At 36.6% G+C, this 18,139-nt stretch overlaps 1 protein-coding gene across 1 annotated transcript; it reads left to right on the top strand.

The window, feature by feature from the left end:
* Positions 1-1,953: 1,953 nt before the first annotated feature.
* Positions 1,954-17,759, top strand: LOC120536460 (LEM domain-containing protein 2-like). Its single transcript, XM_039764818.1, has 9 exons — positions 1,954-2,499; positions 5,492-5,532; positions 7,111-7,186; positions 7,284-7,360; positions 7,582-7,661; positions 13,051-13,196; positions 13,956-14,057; positions 14,217-14,319; positions 16,141-17,759. The coding sequence occupies exons 1-9, from the start codon at positions 1,956-1,958 to the stop codon at positions 16,286-16,288; spliced, it is 1,317 nt and encodes a 438-aa protein (XP_039620752.1). The 5' UTR covers positions 1,954-1,955; the 3' UTR covers positions 16,289-17,759.
* Positions 17,760-18,139: the final 380 nt, after the last annotated feature.

The raw sequence follows: 18,139 nt of genomic DNA, 5'->3' as shown, positions 1-18,139 counted from the left end.
GTCTGCAAGAAACATGCAGCTTGGGAGAAGATCTGTTTTCAAAAAAGACAACAATACCAGGCATAAAGCCAAAACTACACAGGAATAACTCAAAATCAACAATGTTAGTTAATTTCCTGGAGTGGCCAAGTCAAAGTTCAGATGTCAATCTAATTGAGAATTTGTGGCTGAACTTGATAAAGCCTGCTGACTCGTGATCACCGTGCAACCTGATAGGACTTAAATTGTGTTAAAAAGTATGCACTGTACACATGGGCAAAACTGACAGACCTGTGCACAAAGACTCAAGGCTGGAATTGCTGCCATCTTTTTTTGTTTTATTGTATATAAGGACCACTTTAGATGGGATTCTCTTGTTATATATCTCTTACAGTCAGGTTGGGGATGAATGTTGAGTTTCATAGAATTTCTTTGGAACATATTATGTTGCTAATTTTATTTATTGCTATTGGGTTTTGTTCATTTTATAAGAAAGAAAAATTAACATGTCTCTCTCTTCTCCTTTAGTACAAATCTACTGTAGAACTGAAATAAGGATGCATTTTGTTGTGCCCGCAAAAAATAAATCACTGCTGGGACTGATACCAGTATATCTGCTGCATGCCCCAGATTAGTTGAAGGACATGGTGATCTTGTTAAATAATAAATCAATCAATCAAATTCATCACTTACCTCAACAATGAATAGAGCAATTGTTTACCAGCCAACACAGAGAATTGTTATAGCACCTTGTGCTTTGCCACTTCATGCCGTGCACAACCGATACATATTACTCAAACACTGACAAATATTCTCAGTAGTAGTGCACATGTACTAAAATCGCCGATTATTCACCTTTTTAAAAATTAAACCTTTTTTGCCTTTAAAATTTGTCACTACCTACAAGCTGGATCTAGCAAGTACTCTTTTCTGACTTGAGTATAGTCCACAGTGGATGTATGAGCTTTTATGGCAGGCTGAATCAACATTTACAAGATATCTCAAAATGAATTTCAGACATCTTAAAATGTAAGTTGCATTTTAAGATATCTGAAACTCACTTTGAGATATCTTAAAATAATTTCCACTACATTTTAAGATATCTGCAATATATTTGAGATATCTCAAATGCATTTCGATACCTCAAATACATTTTCAAATGTCTCAAAATAACTGCACCTAAATTTCATGCATTTTAATATATGTTAAATGCATTTCAAGCTATCTCAAAATCATGTTCTGCAAAACTGCCTATTCTTTCAATGGGACTGCCCGTTTATCTCTATATACTGTATACATCTTCTTGAAATGATACGCCGCTTTGCTTGACTTGGAATCCCTGACGTTCCTGCGCATGCTCAAAGTGATAGTGCGCGTCTGATACGAGTGCAAGAAAAATATTTCCCATATTTGCTGAGTGAAGCCGCTACAGTCATCCAAGAAAAACACCGAATTCATCATTAGGAGTTTAAATCTGAAGTGTTTGCTGTAAACGTAGCACTTGATGGCTGACGTTTTACGGCCACTCTGACAGTTATTCACCAATCAAAAACCAGTACTCACTAGAACCCGCCCCCTCAACTTTGATAAGTGAAAGTGACAGTTTTGATTTCAAGCATAAATATTGTCATTGAAATAAATTATAGAATAATTAAATAATGCGTAAAGAGAAAAGCAACAAAAATATATATTTCGTGACATGTTTAATAATCCCCTGTCATATTTCATGTTATTATTAGTATTAATTTATTGTCACATTTCAATGTCCGTTTCAGATATTTCCTTATTTATTTATTTATTTAGTCGTGTCCAAAATGTTCAATCTCGTTATGCAGCATTTAAATAATTTACTGAATACAATGAATACTATTTTACCTTAATTAACTATGATAAAAAATTGTCACGACCTTATCAAGATGCCGATGCGTCGAGCCCTTCTTGTAACATTACTTCCGCTTCCTTTTGAAAGTCCAATCATGGCCTACCTTTCTGATGAGGAACTTCGTCGGCAGCTGAAATCGTTTGGATTTTGCCCAGGTCCAATCTCAGATAGTACACGAAAGCTATACCAAAACAAACTCCAGAAGCTGTGTTCAGAGGACAGAAGCAAGGCGCGGAGCTACTGGACGCCACGAGCGCAGAAGCAGGCGTTTAATTACACGGAGCAGCCGTATGACAGCCTGAGACAGGTGCGGGCTAACAGCTCTAGTCCCCTTCACAAGACTCGCTCCCGCATTCGAACCCGTACTCGTACAAGGACTCCCTCTTTTCAAGGCGACAGTGATGAATCGGAGGAAGAGTACGAGCAACAATCCTGGCGGTATACGACTAATGCCGAACCTCTCCGGAGGCCCGATTGGCAGGAACGCTGTCAAAACGCAGCTCGGCGTAATGTGTTTTTGGAGCGTCAACTTTCGAGATGTCTGGTTGCCTGTACCATAGGGTTGGCCGTTTTACTGGTATGGCTTGTCTACGTGAAGACCGTGGGTTTAGCTCAGATTGGAGATGTAAACAAAAACAGTAAGTGGCATGACTGTTTCTCTCTTTTTAAGATTACAACCACATTTAAATACATCAGGTCTGTATAATTTGCTTGTGTAGTAAGTAATGTGCTAAAAATAATAACGCTACTTGTTCCTATAAATCTGGCACAAGAGTATATCTGGAAGCTGATCCCACCAATGTCTGTCAGAGCACTCCATTAAATGTCTCATGGGAGACAAACACTCCAACCTCGGACAGATACTTTCAAGTTTACAATTACTTTCATACACATTTTAAGTCATTAATGTTAATTTAATGTTAGTATTGCAGTCTGACAGTTTCTCGCATCAGAATGCGATCATTACTCCTGAAGAGCAGTTCTTTCTATTTTATGAAAGTAAACATCACATTTCTGCTTTTTCCCAAATGCAGAATAGGATGGGAAAAAAAGCTAATTTAAATAATAAGATCAATTAAAAGTTGTAACTGGTTGGAACAAAAACCTTCAGCCACAAACCACGGCTGACATAGGAAACCAGTTAGAGTTGTCTCTTAATCTCTTTGATGTCCGTGTATTGCGGGGACCGTGTTTAGAAAGTGTTGCCATTTCTACATGGGGTGGCCAAAATGTTTGCGAATATCCGTAAATTAAAGTTTGCAACGGGCGCTTTACTCACGTCCAAATTGTTTGATTTGTGATTTTAAACCGTGGAGCAGAGAGAGAAATCAAGAAAAAAATGTGTCTTTGTCCCATTATGGAGGCCTCGGCAGCTTTTCCCGCTTTCACCTTTCATAACTTCTGCCTGAAAAGCTGGGGAGCTGTGCCATATTTTAAAGGGTTTCTTGGTCTCTTTCTGTATGCTTGCACATCTGATTAATTATGTGTCAGTAAAATAGTCATCTTTATGCATTGACATTTTAGTGCAGTAGGTGACTGTTCTCAGTGGTGAAATGATTTTTTAACCATTCGGTCAATATTTCAAATATGTACGAGGTGTGTCTATTAAATAATGAGACTGATTAAATAACTCGCCTATATTTATATGTATTACAAATTTAATGCTTGTCCCCTTCACTATACTCCCCATTTGCACTAATACATTGCTGCAGTCTTGTTTTCCACTGTTTGAAGTAATGGAGCAAATCAATTTCTGTCAACTGTTTTAACACATATGCCGTTTTCTTCTTTACAGCATCAACTGACTCAAAACGTGACCCTTTAAGCACTGATTTAACTTTTGGGAAAAGATAAAAGTCGCACGGTGCTAAATCGGGCAAATTTGGAGGATGTTCAAGTGTATTAATGTGCTTGTCGGTCAAAAACCGCCTTACAGAAAGTGCTGTGTGAGCAGACGCATTGTCCTCGTGAAGAATTAAACCATTTTCCCACACGTGCGGCCGTTTTTTGTTTTTTTTTTTCTGACTTTTTCTCTCGGCTTAATCAAAAGTTCCTTATAATAGTGCTGGTTAACTGTTGTTCCTTCTGGAATCCATTCTCCCGTCATACTGGAAGATAGATAGATAGATACTTTATTAATCCCAAGGGGAAATTCACATAATCCAGCAGTAGCATACGGATACAAAAAACAATATTAAATTAAAGAGTAATAAAAATGCATGTAAAAGCAGACAATAACTTTGAATAATGTTAGCATTTACTCCCCTGGGTGGAATTGAAGAGTCGCATAGTGTGAGGGAGGAACGATCTCCTCAGCCAGTCACTGAAGCTACTCCTCTGTCTGGAGATGATCCTGTTCAGTGGATTCTTCATGATTGACAGGAGTTTGCTTAGTGCCCGTCGCTCTGCCACAGATGTTAAACTGTCCAACTTTACTCCTACAATAGAGCCTGCCTCCTTATCAAGTTTGTCCAGGCGTGAGGCGTCCTTCATCTTTATGCTGCCTCCCCAGCACACCACCGCGTAGAAGAGGCTTCGTCACAAGTGATTACTTTATGAAACAGGTTTGGCTCTGCGTCAAATTGCTGCAGAATATCAACACAACATTCCTTGCGACGTTCATTTTGCTGTGGTGTGAGAACCCTTGGTACCATCTTTGCACAACTTTTAAACTTAGCATTTTTTGGCACACTACAGAAAATACAACCAAACTAAATGACGACTCACAATCAACTGAACGTCATAGAGTGTTCCTGCTTGTCATGCAGGTTCAGACTTGTTCAGGGTCACTTATAACCGGTTCTGACTGCTTTGTTTACTGGGTGGAATCACAGTCTCGTTATTTAATAGACAGACTTCGTATATATACACAGTATATAGTATGCACATGTGACTTTATAACAGAGGCTTCTCACATTGATGCTGTTTGTATTATATCTTTAAGTCCTGTAGACGTTCACCAAGTTCAAAAATAAATTGATTTGTCGCATCGTTATTAAATTTGTCATCCTCTCATTTTCATAAATGCTTTAGCAAAGCATGAATCACACATCTTTTTATGTAAGATCTGATTTCAGAACTAAATCATTCTATTCATCTATGTTCATTCTTTTACCGTAATTTTATTGGGCAATGAAAGTCTCAATTGAAATTTAAACTTGGTGTGCTTTGAAAGCACAATAAAAATAATGTAAACAAACATAACAATATACTTTGGAGTCTGCATAGTGGAGATTTTTTTTTTTTTTTTTTGCTGATCTTGGCCTGTGCTATGTTTGGTAGTTAATTAGATAGCAATAGCCGCACTATAGGAACTCTAAATTGTTCTGTTGTTAGTGTGGGTTTGTCTGTAAATAATTCCTGTGATGGACTGGCACCTTGTCCATCATGTTTGGTTCCAGTCTGGGCTCCCTGGATGTGCACAGCCTTCTTGTAAATAGGATAGAACATTCATGAATGAATACTTTTGCAAGACACTAGATGCATGTTGTTCTGTTTGTGTTTTTCCCACAGGTGTTTTTAAAAAAAACATATACCGTAATCTTTGTTTTATTTACTATTTTTATAGCAGCAGTATTCAGGTTGAAAATATTAAATCAGACTTTAAGATCATCTTTTGTTGTCTTTTAGTTCAGTTGTTGGCGGTGGACTGCAAGGGAAAAAAAGACTCGGTAAGTTTTATTTTTTTTTTTTTTGCATTTGAATATTTTATTTGTATTTGTAATATAAGAATTCTGTGAAGTGGCCAGTTTTGCCGGAGACCTCCTTGTACCTGGAAGGTGTGTTTGAAACCATAATGCTTTTGTAAAATACTGTAGTCAAACAGTGCATTTTTAATGTCAACTGGCTTCCTGTCCAGGGATTATTCCTGCCTTGTGCACAATGCTGACTGAGAGAGGCTTCAGCTTCTCCATGAACATGCTTTGGATAAGCAGATTTAAAAGATGAATGGATGAAGAGCACATTTATTCAAGAATAGTTTATTATTCTCTCACAGAACTAAATCAAATCCTGATGTGTGTGGGTTTTTTTTTCCCCAAAATCTTGCCATTTTTAAACAGGTGTACACCTGAAGTGACAGATATGCAAAAAAACCAAAAATACTTTTAATGCCAGTAGTGCAGTATCCCCATATATGCAATATGACGTCCGTCCATCCAGCGTCCGCTAGATGATGAGGATGTTCAATGAGCAAAGCCAAGTGAGTCATGTCGTCCGCTGTCCATGACAGGTCTGGAATGTCTGACAAAGAAAGGCGGCAAGAAGCACAAAGATAAAGGTTTGTAAGGGCTAGATTGTCCAATGAATAAAAAGGCAACAAGACATATAAAAAATGGAATATAATGCATTTTTGGTGAAAATAGATTTATAAATGCATGATAAGATGGAAACGTGCAGACTTGCAATTGTACCATTAAGCCTGTTTCGTTATGCTAGTAAGTTATATAAACAAGAAAGAATTTGGAAGAGAGAGTACAATTCTCACATGTTTACTTCTAGGGTCTTTTGCGGTCCAGGTAATCAAAAAATGTGGCTCATTTAACACACAAATAATGTGATATACAAAGAATGGAGTCGGCCATCTTGTTACTCATATGATGGCAGAGTTTACTTTTTTCCTCAGTGCCAAGATGTGCATGGATGAGGAAGAAGAGTCAGCAATGACAAGGATTAATTATTTTTGAAATATTAATACATTTTAATAAATATTTCATCCAACCTTGTTCATTTCAAGTTGATCACTCTGTGCTGCCCAGAGACTGATGCAGAAAAAAATACAATTTCAGAACTCCCATCTCAATTTTAACTGTTAGAATTCTATCAAAATGCAGATCCACTTATTTATTTCAGAAATCATATTTGGAATACATGGCAATGTAATTGAAGCCAACAAGGTCTAACAAATGTTGAAATGTTGAGGCTTCATCCAACTTTCAATAGCACTAGATAAAATATGTTCAAAAAATGTTCTATCATATTTAAGCATAAAAAAAACGTGTAGAGGTGAGTAATACTGATATCTTTAACTGATTTATGATTTTGTACTAATACTGGTTTTAATAAGAGCAGTTTGTGCATTATTTAATATGGTTTTCCACAAATCAGAGGTGACCAGTACATCCCAATTTATTTAATAAGCATATGCATGACATTTTAGAATGTGCAACATTACTTAGGATTCAGATTTGTTTCCTTATCATTAGTACATCAGATTATCTTCTCACAATAGCTTTTCTTTTTTTTTTAAGTTTTGTGCAGCAGAAGAAAACAGGCTTCAAATGCAGTTACTGTCCAAATTGTACAACTTTCTTGCTGAGGTGGCAGGTGGGTTGGTATCTGAATTCAATTCTGATACATGTATGCATTCTTACATTATGCTGACTAATCACATCTTATCACATTTTAATTTGTTTTATTTCAGGCGATTTGCTGTGTGGCAATCCTTCAAAACTGAAGAACAAATGTGTTTGCTTAGATGATATCAAAACTTACTTTTCTGTGAGTGGTGTTTATTTCTATTTCATCAAGTGATTATTTTTAACACTTTTAATACTGAACTAAACAAAGATGATGATGATGTACAGTTCAACACTGACATTTGCACAATTTAATATGTCCTATTGAGGTTATAATTGTTATACAGTGTATTTGTAACATAGTTGTACAGAGCAGATACGAAATACAATTTAAGAAACGATGAATTCTTTTTTCTTCTCCAGGTTTTTTACCCAGAGTACTTGGATAGAATGGATGATTCTCTTCTTACAGTCTTACAAAGCCGTAAAGACTTTGGCATACGGTTAGTGAGTCCTCTCCCCCTTTTCAATGAACATAATGTTAAGTTTCTTTCAAGTATTTCTCACTTTTTATACCCATCCATTTCCCAACCCGCTGAATCCGAATACAGGGTCACGGGGGTCTGCTGGAGCCAATCCCAGCCAACACAGGGCACAAGGCAGGAATCAATCCTGGGCAGGGTGCCAACCCACCACAGGACACACACAAACACACCCAAACACCAAGCACACACTAGGGCCAATTTAGAATCGCCAGTCCACCTAACCTGCATGTCTTCCCACGCAGACACGGGGAGAACATGCAAACTCCACGCAGGGAGGTCCCGGGAAGCGAACCCGCGTCTCCTAACTGCGAGGCAGCAGCACTACCACTGCGCCACCGTGCCGCCCCACTTTTTATATGTAAAGTATTTAAAGAATAAATACATAATTTTTTCAAGTTTGTGATTTTTTTCACAATTAAATTATATAATAACTTGCTGTAAATTTTCAAATGACCATGTGCATTCTTGCATTTAAAATGAATCTATGAGGCACTGGTGCAAATGTGAAAAAAAAAATTATCACTTACTAAATTTGAACACTTTCAAGTAGCAACAGTTGAGATTTCAGAAATTATGCCTTCTGTGTTTCTGATGTATACTTACTGTAGGACAGTAAAAGGAAATAAGTAATACATTTATTGGAGATTCTTTTCCTAAGTTAAGGATATTCTGTTCACAGTGGGCATCGTGGGTGGAGCTTTCCTGTTAAGAAGAAAGTAAAGTTGTGTGAAGTCACATAATTATTTGAAGATGTTTGTTTAGCATGACATTATTTTTCCACCAAAATGCTTTAATATTGTGAATCCTACCCTGTCCTATAAATTGAATGGAAAGGAACGATATTAGCACCATGTGTTTAAATGTTTTTTTGCTTTTTCTTTACTAATGAGAAATACCAATAAAATGTGTTTCTTCATATTGTGCTATGGTGTTAGTTGCACTAATCTGTACATTTTAGAGCGTTTCTAAAGTTTTCAATAAAGTATATACCCTTAAGTATTTTAGCTTCTAATTCATTTCATGATAAATACACAATGTTCATAGGCATAAAATATTTAAAATTAACAGTAAAGAGAGAAACTAGCCAATGAGATAAACGTATATAGTGTTGTCCTGGCAGTGCCAGGAATAAGATGAAATTTAGTTGCAGACTAGTTTGAGTAGTAGTATCTGTTTAATGAAATTTTTGCTCAACTAAAATTCTATAACCTTTATTATGAATAGTCAAGAAAAATTACACCTTTATTGGCTGACTAAAAAGGTTATAATATGCAAGCTTTTGAGGCATTCACAGTACTTTTTTCTGATACAGTATATTTCATGCACAAGTAATGTCTGGGAACATCTCCGAGGTAAAAAACCTGCCCTGGGATGTCGACTATACCTGTTTAAAGTTTCATGTTGATAACACAAAGAAATAAGTAATTACAGCATATGGCACCATGGGTCCCCCTCCCCTTATCCAGGGGAATCTAGGGTTCGAATGTTTTTAGTGCACATAAAACCGTGAATCATTTAAAAACTCTGACCCCTATCCCCTAATATACTCTTACAAATAAGTACCATCTAGCCCATCTATACATTTATATGAAACTATTTATTTACATTTTTTCGCTCCTGCTTTAAAGAGTGTATTTTATGTCCTTGGTGCTTGTTATGCCTGTCCCTGAAATAGTTTCTATTTGAAACAAAGCAGAGAGCAACCTCACACTTAAACCACGGTAAACCAGAGTTTTTCCAGACAGTGGTCATAATTTCTTCTGGCTCGTGTGGCATCTTGTCCAAAGTATGCTGGCATGTAATGTCCTCAATTGGGTTGGTCAGGCACCTGTGACATGGCTGCATCAGAAAGTTCCACCATCGGCAGCTGACAAAAAGCCTTTTGTGAAAGTGGGGTATTTATCACTGTCTTTGGAGATAACCTCCAAAAAACATGCTTTAAGTACAGTTTCGTCAACTTGAAGCCATTTTTTCTGGAACATAATCAAAATGGATGCTCTTCAGTGCTCTGCTGCTCTTTGTCTGCTGATGCACCATGCCTCTTTCAGACTTCGTTCATTACACAAGCCCTTAGCTGTGTCTCATTATGTCCATCTATGGACATCTACACATCTTTGGAGACGTCACAGTCGCTACCATCCAGTGGTATACTGGTGTGTGACCTACTGAGTAAGAGCTAATGACACAGAAATGTGAGGTGATATTTGCAAAAGTTGTCCTTGTGCCTCCTGTTATTTAAAGGATATCTCACAAATGACGCATTGTATTGTAATGTGCTTAAACTTGTTTTGATCAGGAGAATCAACTGTAATTACGGATGTGTTACTTGTAGATTTTTGCTGTTGTTTTGTGAAGTGATATGTGAGGGCACACAAAAAACCAGAAGAGCAGTGTAACACGATTTCCATCAGCATATAGCTCGCGTTGCCTTGGTGTGTCACTGAGTCATGTAATAAGTGATGCACTGTATTTTATACTTTTGTTTATGAAGAACTAACAAAATGTATTTTTAATTAAGTTTCATTTTATTTTTGTAATTTGCCTTATATAGTGGGAAAGGATATGCACTAGTTTATTTCGTATGAACAGCTCTGAATTACTGATTATATTTTTTGATTAAACTTTGTACATTTCTCTGCTATAATTAAAATGTAGCTTTGTCAAGACAGGTGAAGCATTTGATGTCAAATTTGGAAATTATTAATTTAAATCAAGAAACTACTAGTAAAATACAAGCATATACTCCGTTTCTACAGTTAGACTTTTTGCAGGCTATTTTCATTTCTTTACCCATTGGCCCTTCGTCATTCTACAGAATTTGATGGTGTGTGTGTATATATGTGTGTATGGGTATATATAATATATGTGTATATATGAGTATAGATAGATTATATACAAGTTTGTTGTCTGTATTGGTAAGATAAACTTTGTTTTTTGTGGTTATAGTATAATATGGTTATTATGCAGGTGTAGCATGTCGTGTTGTGATTGCTGCATTAATTACAGACAACTGCTTTTGTAAAATCTGGCAGACGTGAACTAACTAGTAATTTCCCCCATAGGATTGTATGTAAATACAATTAATCCGTTCCGGACTGTACAAGTTTTATATGTAAATATATTTTTTTTAAAAGATTTTTAAGCACAAAAATAGTTAATTATACCATACAATGCACAGTGTAATAAAATAAATGTAGAAAATCGAATAACACTGAGAAAACCTTGAACAGAAAACTAGCATTGCAAGAGTTCACGCTACAGCCTTACAAACCGCTCTCTGTAAACACTTTTTTTTTTTAAATGCGTTTTAAGCGCAGGGAAAAAAATTAAAATTTGAGAAATCTGTAATTTATACTAAAACTAACCATAAACAACCAAGAAAACTAACCTTGCATGAGTCGAGTTCTGGCATAAAGGAAGTGAGGAGGAACTGGGTGGAGAGGAGATTACAGTTTTGAGGTAAAGTTTGTGATGATGCAGTTTCGCTGCATGCTCCCATCTCACTTCCAGGAGCCCTTAAACCTGTCACCGTTTGGTAATGTTACCGATGAGCACGACAGTGAGGCACTACAATGGAGCAATGGTGCAAAAAGTGCCAAGTGCTTTTATTAAAATCAACAAAACAACAATCAAAAACCATGTCCAAATTAAATAAAGTGCAGTGTTTTCAGAATCCTTCAATAAATAAATCACATAAAAACAGAAGTGGAGGTTAAAATCCAATAGAAAAAAGTCTTCATTAAATACAACGAGGTTAAAACAATGCTGAAAGCAGTCTCTTTAAAAACAAGCCTGGTGCATTCTTTAACTGCCTTCTCTGCCTTACGCAGCCAACCATCCTTCTTCTGGTCTCTCCAGCTCCTTGATCGCTCAGCTGGAGCGACCGCTTCCTTCTGCCCCACCGAGTCTAGCTGCCTGCGTGTGAGCACATACTCACTTGCTGCTCGCTCGTCCCCTGCTTTGTTGTCCAGCTGCCTGCCTGCGAGCACAAGTTCACTCACACCGGTTCTTTCCACACTGCTTCCTTCTTACTTCCTCACTCCGCAACCTCCATCTTTCTTTTCTTTTTTCCTCCCTTTAGCCGCCTCACGCTTCTATTTATCAAGAGGACGTGGCAGCTATAGGAATCAACCACCATGCCCCCTCGCTAAGCTGAAAGCACAGCAATTATTTATTTAAAAGTGACCTTTTGGTGTGAGCTGTGGACCCGCTGAACCACAAAGTCCCTCTTCGCGATGCACGTCTGACCAAGAACAATTATACTGTACAGAGAGAGACTGAACATGTGCGTAAATCACCGGGGCGTATGAACCAGAAGGGAAACGAAATAGAGCACAAAGAGTTCACAGCGAATGCACAGGGAGAGACTGAACACGTACGGAAATCATCTGCGCGTACGAACCAGAAGGGAAACTGGCTTGTTCGTCACCCGAGTGTGTGGTCGTGAACAGATGCAAAAGTTTGGCAAACTTTTTGGTTGTAACCCAATTTGTACGTGGTCCGAGAAGTTTGTGACCCGAGGTTTCACTGTACTGTAGAAGTATATTAGAAGGATACTACATTAAATGTACTGATGTAAGGTGACTACATGTTGAAGAGTAATGGCATTTACTTTGAAACCATTAACCCCCATACCTTTCCCACCCACTGCTAGTGTCGGTGGTCCCTCACTGATTCGTTTCAAATATCACCAGAGACAGAAGGTGCAACTGCTTGTTTTGTATTTATCTGGAAATATTAATGCAAACATTATCCTAGACAGGGTGCAAATATGTTTTAGTGGTCGTATTGTTTACCCTGTGTTTACAAAGTGACAGTTTTATTAAAAAAGGTTAGCATGAAGCAATGAATGTGATCCAACTATTATCACCATACTTGAATATTTATATTGTCTTTCTAGAGTGCTGGGCCACTCAGAGCTCCTATTTGCTTTTTTAATGCAAAGGCACATTTTATATGTGTACATTTTAATGAAATTGTTACAAAGCAGTATAGCTGTTGTATTCAATAAGAAAAAAACAAAATCTTGCACCTCTTGTCTGTTAGAAAATAATCATTGTATTTTCGTAAAATTATGTTGTAAATACATACATTAATGCATTGAGCATTTTGCAATGCATTCATAAAAAAATCAGTAAAATATGGCTTCTGTCATATATGAGGGGAGACTAGTTGCCAGGCTAATAATATAGCTTTCTTGTGTCATTTTCGTTTCAAATCTATAATCTTTTGCGTTCTGTTTTTGTTTTTTTGTTTTTTTTTCTTTGGCTGAAAAATCCTATGTCAAGACACAAAAAATAAATAAATAAAAATGTTTTCAGGTTCTGAAATATTTATTGTTGTTTAGCCTTGTAGGAGAAGATGTGAATGCACCTGTCACAGCTGTTGAAGAGATTCACTGCTTAGAGTCTACCCATCCTTCTATGAGTCTATGGTGTAGACTACAACGAGCAGTCGTCATTGTGGTTAGCAGACTGTTTATATTTATGTTAGGTGAGTAAAGTAAACCATTTATTTTTTGATGTTCTGTCCTTTTTTGCTTTGACAAGTTATTAAAATACATCCAAACTGAAATGTTTTCCTATTAAATTATAAAACATATTTAAGCTCTATGAAAATTCCAAAATAACAGAACATTTTTGTTGAAGTCCATATATTATGGTTTGTGATCACATTCCTGTTTTCTGTTATTTTTCCTATATTGTGGCTGGGTTTTTTTTTAAATTGGTCTAAAACTTCATTTAAATAATTTGCCATTACTTTCTGAGTCTGTTATGTTAAAAGTAGTTTTTTTATTAGATTTGTTACAAGTAGAAACATCATAATTACCAAGTTTGTTAATGTAGCGAGGGTGTTCTAATACATTTTTTTTTTTTCTCTGTCAAGAAACTTTTTGTTGAGTGTTCATTGTGTAACAAAATTGTCTTAAGTGTTCAACATTTTGAAAAGGCTCTTGCTGGAAAACACAGATGTTCCTTCAAATGATAAACCAAGGCATAGGTGCCGCTGTAACAAGTTATAGTTATTAAGCTGAGTCAAAAAAATATGGTAACTTGTAAAAACATACTAGTGTATTTCAGATTAAAGATTTCTTGATTTCATTTTTTAAACGTGTTTTACTTTATTTTTCAGTATATGACTAACCACTAAATAAAACTGCTATTTTTAGATGTCAAAGTAGACTTGCCCTTCTATTTTATTGTAGCTATATTATTCTTCTCAAGTGTTCTTGTTTTCTATATTTTACAATAGCTCTTTTGGTCTTATGGGGTGTCCTTGTTCTTCTTCGTTATCGCTGGAAAAAATTGGAGGAAGAGGATCAAGCCATGTATGAACTGGTTAGAAAGATTATAGGTGAGCACCACCAATACAATAACAGAAGTTAAAGAATTTAATCATTTGTAGTTTTGGAATTTATTATCCACCACATCCAGGGTAGGATATATTCTTTAGATATAAAGGAAAAATATTTTCTTTCATCCTACTGTGAAAGGAGTATCTCTCTGTTTACAGGAGCTGTCAGAGATCATTATAAAGACTGGGATCAAGGCCTGGAGCCCATTCCCTATGTTCCAATACCTCATATTAGAGATACCCTTATTCCACCACAAAACAGGTAAGATAATTCTTTAGACTTTAACACTTGTAAAAGTGCTTTTGTAAAATATGTATAGTTTAACTCCATTAAGCAGATTCTCTGGTAATGCCAGAAAAATAACTTATCACAGCTCATTCGCTCCTACATTAATTTTCTAGCAATGGACCATGTGGATTTTTCATAATGATATTTAGTTGCATTGAAAGCCTTACCATCACACCTACAAGCTCATTGTCTTTACAAATAACAGGTTTCTTGACACACCTTGTGTTTTATCTCATTTTGTAATTTTTTATTTTTTCTAGAAAGTTGTAACAGCTATATACTTCTGCAGTCTTATTTCTTTAAGTTGGTAAATTAGACAGATACCATTTAACACTTTCTGATTCAGTTTTAAAAATGAAACCTGGGAATACCTAAATCCTTTTTTTACTTTTATTTTTTTTTTTGTGATCAAATTTTTATTAACAAAATATAAATCATAAACAATTGTAACAGCTCACAGAAAGGTACATTATAATATAGCTAAATGTTTCTATATGTAAAATGATTCACACAGTACTCGAGTGCTTCTTGTGCTTTTCTTTGGGATAAATGCATTTTTTAACTTATCGGATATGAATAGCACTATCTAATATAAAATTATGAAAACTGTGTGCGAGGAGAAAAAAGACATAAATGGATGATTTGTTTTTTGCCTGTTCACTGTATACAGTATAATACTGTATATATAAAATGTGTGTACAGAGAGAGATTAAATTGTACCCAGAAACACTGTGAGCTCAGTTAAGGTACTACTCGGTAGAGGTTTTTGTAGATGTAATCTAAGGGAACATCTGTGGTATAGCAGGTCCACAGCTCACGTCTAAAAGGCCAGTTTTAATAAATCACCGCACTCTCGGCTTAGCGAGGGGACGTGGTGGTAGTGTAGCCGAAGCGGTTCCTGAGGAGTTTGTGATGTGGGCGTTTCTCACCTAAGTGCACAGGTGAGAAACGGTCCACATACGTAATTGTTCCCAGGGGCTGCTAATTGTTACGACTGCCACGTCCTCTTGATAAATAGAAGCGCGAGTCGGCTATGAAGGGAAGGAAGAAGAAAGGAAAGAAAGAAACGGAGGTTGCAGGAGAAGGCAGGATGGAGAAAGCTGGTGCAGGAGAAAGAGCGAGCGAGTGCAGGCTCACATTAGCAGCTTAGCATGGAGCCTGGGTGTTGGGCCGACACCCGGGGAGTGAGTAGTCGTAGTGGTTGCTTCCGCTGAGTTTATTTTGAACAGCGAGAGTGATCGGAAGGTGGATGACTCGCCGTGGGAGTCGGGACTTGGGGTGTGTATTCCCCAAGCCAGGAGTTGGTGAGGTGATCTGATCAGCTGAAGCAGGTAGAGAGAAGGCCAGCTGCAGGTAGGGCGCTCCCCTGTTGAGAAGCCCAGATGGGAGAAGCAGGGGAGCTGCCAGGTAAAGAAGACGCTGGGCTTGTTTTGTTTTAAAGGATTGCTTCCTGCATTGTTTTTAACCTTGTTATTTTTAAGGTTTTTTCTAATGGATGTTAACTTTTATGGATTATTTATTTATTGATTTTTGAAGCACTGCACTGTTATTTAATTTGAACATTGTTTTTGATTATTGTTTTAATAAAAAGCACCTTGCACTTTTGCACCATCGCCTTGCTATGTTGTGCCTCACTGCCTAGCTCATTGGTAACATTACCGACGGTGTAGGGTTCAAGGGCTCCCAGATGCAAGATGGGAGCATGGAGCGAACCTGCATCATCAAAACATCTTAATGAAAATTACAAAGCTTGGTTAATTTTCACACCATAATGTTCATGCTCTTTATTTCCAGACGGCGGATGAGAGGAATTTGGGATAAAGCTGTAGAATTTTTAGCTTCAAACGAGTCACGAATTCGAACAGAAACTCATCGAATTGCAGGGGAGGATTTTCTGGTATGGCGGTGGACTCAGCCCTCGGAGATATCGGACTCCAGCTAGCAAAAGTAAAACCACCATTGGACTCCTTTTAAGTACTCTATGAGGGAAGACTGATTGATTTATGGGACAAAAATAATGAGCTAACTTCTTTCTTTTTATATAATGAGAAATTTTCCAAAAAAATTCACAGTGTCATCAACACAAACTGAGGATACTTTTTTTGTTATACAATCTGTTTATTTATTGGTAAAAAGCACTAATGTTTTTTTTTTTTAATCTCCATTGAGAGTTGCGGGTGTGTTCTCTTGTTCTGATGTACTGTTCACTTAGTATCAAACGGCTACATTTAGGTTGTGCCGTCTGTCCCGTTGACAAGGACTATACACCGTCTTAATGTCGTCTGGGGTAGTCGTCTTGTACAACTTCACACCATTTAATTCAACACGCAGTATTGTAATGCTTAAGACAGCAACCTGAAAACGGGATAAATCAGGCAAATGTTTCAAAGTACGAAACCGCCAGTTTATTTTCTATTTAACCTATTTTGCCTTTTACTATATATAGGATAATTTCTTTTGTTTAAAAACATCATATATTAGAATGTGTGGTAGAAAATGCAGTTAACTCTTTATTTAAATTGTTATATTTGTTAAATGAAAGTTGAAAGCAGTTTACAAAAATAAGAGATGATTTGCTTGGCATTGTGCCATCTGTTTCTTTGTGTTTTAGCTATGTTAATAATCTTTAAAATGAAAAACTTCCTTTTTTAAAAAAGAACAAAGCGACACTTGTTTTGAGTGGTCTTAAACACTGAGCAATTTTATTTCTACAAAATGTGACTGGATGAACGCATTTTTAAAAAATTCTTATTAGAAATTCTGTAAATAATTTTGAATAGTGCAGCTGAAAATGTTTACAATAAATGAAAGGTGTGTGTGTGTGCGCTTTGACTGCACATGGCCTCCGTTCCTCTTTGAGGTTGGTGTCCTCGTGCATGACATGTACAGAATTTAGGACAGGTTGAGGTATTTTTCAGGAAACTTGCAAGTGGCAGTCATTTTTTTGTTTTTTAAAATCTTTCTAATGTGATATCTCTGATTTTTATCTGGGATATAATCTTCTCTATGTTGCTGAATCGTAGTCATTTTGGATTGAATTTCACATGACATTTTGGATTAAGCAAGTTTGAGAATGTTAAGCTATTCAGGTGGCTACAAATAATATAAAAGTGCATGGTTTTATTAAGCATGGTACTCTAGTACTGAAAGAAAATTCTGATTGCGTGAAATGTTCTTGCCTGCATCTCTGTTTGTAAAACAGCCATTCACTTAGCTGGAAGGTGTGCCGCCATGTGAAATGATCACAATTTACAGAATCTGTAAACATTTAAGTAAATCTTAACTGTTTTGAATTTGTGATTCAAACATTTGTTTCACTGATGTACTGCAATGTTTTTTGGTTTTTAAATTATCTGACATGTTTATAGAAATCGGATGTACAAACATTAAATAATGTTGTTTATTATATTGTATTTTTGTTACAAAATATCTCTCTATTATAAAGGAAAATTCTGAGGTAAGACAAGACTACTTTCAAGAGCTTTTTTCCAATTCCTGCGAGATGAGACATTGGCCATGATTTACCTCCCAGGTCCCGCCCTCCTCTCAGCCATATTCAACCACACATACAGTCCTCTCGCCTCTCATTCGAGTGAATGCTTTTGTCAGACACAGTTCCTGCTCTCTCAGCTCGTAAATTTTTATGTTTTCCTCACTTTTAAGATCCCAAATAAAAGAAGACTTATGTCAAAATCTAATTGAAGAATTTCATCCCAAAGGGTTATCCACCGAAGAAATGGGTACACGAGCAATCCTAGCACCAAGAAACGGTGAAGTCAAACGAATTAACGCG

Source organism: Polypterus senegalus, chromosome 10, assembly GCF_016835505.1.
Source record: "Polypterus senegalus isolate Bchr_013 chromosome 10, ASM1683550v1, whole genome shotgun sequence".
Classification (NCBI taxonomy): domain Eukaryota; kingdom Metazoa; phylum Chordata; class Cladistia; order Polypteriformes; family Polypteridae; genus Polypterus; species Polypterus senegalus.
The sequence above is the reverse complement of the archived record's forward strand: the minus strand, read 5'-3'. Positions and strand labels throughout refer to the sequence as shown.